Consider the following 2,400-nt stretch of genomic DNA (forward strand, 5'->3'; position numbering starts at 1 on the left):
TTTCATTATGATAATTTAATTTATTTATATAATTTTATTTTAATATTTATATTAATAATTATTGTTCTTACTTCATATTTAATTGCTGATATTTTGAATAATAAATTTATTAATTTATATATATTAAAATATCATTTAATTGAACTAATTTGAACAATTATTCCAGTAATTATTTTATTATTTATTTGTTTTCCATTTTCAAAGATTTTACATTATATTGATGAATTATTAAGTACTTTTTTTTCTATTAAATCAATTGGTCATCAATGATATTGATCTTATTAATATTCTGATTTTAATAATATTGAATTTGATTTATATGTATTATTGTATGAATCTATAAATCAATTTCGATTATTAAATACAGATAATCGAATAGTTATATAGATATATGTATATATTTAACTGAAACCAAATTAGAGGTAATTTATTATTAACAAATTTAATGAATAAAAATTCCAATTTTTTATGTAGCTTATATAAAATTTTATATTTTCAATGTATAGATATTTAAATTTTAATTTATAAAAATTAAATATATAAATGTAAAGATTTTACATTTAATTTCGACTTAAAAATTTGATTTATAAAAAATCTAATACATATATATTAGAAACAATAATATTATTAATATTAATTATAAAGTTAGTAGCTTTATTTATTTTTATTTCCGTAAATATTTAAATAGCATATAAAAAGAGAAAAATATTGAAAATATTATTAATATAATCAATTAAAATATTCATTTATATATTCAATTAGTAATATAATAAATAAAGAAAATAGGACGAAAGTTATTAATAATTCTATATAATCATCATCTATATTATTTAATATAAAAATAATTGGTAATAATAAAGTAATTTCGGCATCAAAAATTGAAAATGTTAAGGATATTATATAAAAAGGGACAGAAAATGGTAAAAAAGCTTTAGAAATTATATTGAATCCACATTAAAAAGATAACTGTTTTTCTAATCTATTCTTAAATATTACAGAAAATAAAAAATTAAGAAAAAATAAAATTAATGGAACTAATATTCATAAAAATATAAATAAATAAAATTTATTATAATAAGGATTTATAATAGTATGTATACATATAACATTACAGTATCATATATATATACATATAATATGTATATATATAATAATCATTAATAAATAAATAATTTAATTAGAAAAATTAATAATAAAATTTTAACAATATGAAAATGAATAATATTATAAATTTTAAAACTAAAATAAATATTGATTTCATTTAATAATAATATAAATTTACTTGTAATTAATTCAATAATAACTTTTTCTAATATAATTTCATATAAATAAATATATTCTAATAATTTAAAATAAGATTTTATAGAAATTAAATTTAAATTTATAAAGTTATATGAAAATATTATAATATTTTTTTTAAATATTAATTTATTCAAAATTCCATTTAAAAGAAATCCTAATATAAATATTTTAACAATTAATATTTTTATAAAAAAGTTTAAAATTATAATTTCTATTACAAATACTAAATTAAATATAATTTTACTTTAAAAAATTCTAAAAATTATTATAATTAATATGCAAAAATTTATTAAATTATCTTCTTTAATGTAAATTAAATTTAAACTTAAATTTTTATTTAATAAAATTATTATAATTCGAAAAGAATATATAATAGTCAATGCTGTTCTAATAATTAAGTTTAAATTTCTAAGTAAATTTATTTTTGAAATAATATAATTTTCAGTTATTAAACCTTTAGAATAAATTCCACCTAAAAAAGGAAAACCTATTAAACTAAATAAAGAAAATGTAAAAGTTAATCTTTTTATTGGATAAATATAAAATATTCCATTATAAAATTTTTAATTTTGATTATTATTTTAATAATGAATATAACTTCCAGCACATATAAATATTAAATAATTAAATATTGCGTGAATAAACATATGTAAAAAAGCTAAATCCTTTAAGCTTAATGGCATAATTCTTATTATAAAACTTAATAGATTTAAATTTGGGTATGCAACAGTTTTTTTAATACCTAATTGAAAGTTTGCGGAAATACCTGTATATAATGTTGCTCATCTAGAAATTAATAAAATAAAATTTTTATAATTTATTTCAAATTACTCTAAATAACGAAATAATAAATATACACCTCCTGTTACTAATGTTGACGAATGAACTAAAGATGAAACTGGTGATGGAGCTATTATAACTATTAATAATCATGTACAAAACGGAATTTGTGCTCTTTTAATAATAATTATTATAATAAATAAAATGATTAATAAATTATTAAATTTATATAATAATAAATTTCATCTACTAAATATTATTATTATAGAAATTAATTTTAATAAAGAACAATAAAAGAACCTATACGATTTAAAGTAA

The 2,400-nt window shown here is 13.9% G+C and overlaps 1 protein-coding gene across 1 annotated transcript; it reads right to left on the reverse strand.

The window, feature by feature from the left end:
- Positions 1-1,200: 1,200 nt before the first annotated feature.
- LOC143219521 (uncharacterized) lies at positions 1,201-2,088 on the reverse strand. Its single transcript, XM_076445459.1, has 4 exons — positions 2,069-2,088; positions 1,896-2,001; positions 1,370-1,394; positions 1,201-1,226 (listed from the first exon to the last, which is right to left on the reverse strand). The coding sequence occupies exons 1-4, from the start codon at positions 2,086-2,088 to the stop codon at positions 1,201-1,203; spliced, it is 177 nt and encodes a 58-aa protein (XP_076301574.1).
- Between the last annotated feature and the right edge of the window lie 312 nt (positions 2,089-2,400).

Source organism: Lasioglossum baleicum, unplaced genomic scaffold (genome assembly GCF_051020765.1).
Source record: "Lasioglossum baleicum unplaced genomic scaffold, iyLasBale1 scaffold0037, whole genome shotgun sequence".
NCBI lineage: Eukaryota > Metazoa > Arthropoda > Insecta > Hymenoptera > Halictidae > Lasioglossum > Lasioglossum baleicum.

Coding starts and splice junctions, on each gene's coding strand:
- LOC143219521 (XM_076445459.1), bottom strand. CDS start 2,088: ATGAGCAACATTATATACAG. Junction 2,002..2,068: donor ATGAGCAACATTATATACAG/GTATTTCCGCAA, acceptor AAATCTATTAAG/TTTTATAATAAGAATTATGC. Junction 1,395..1,895: donor TTATATGTGCTGGAAGTTAT/ATTCATTATTAA, acceptor ATAATATTTTCA/TATAACTTTATAAATTTAAA.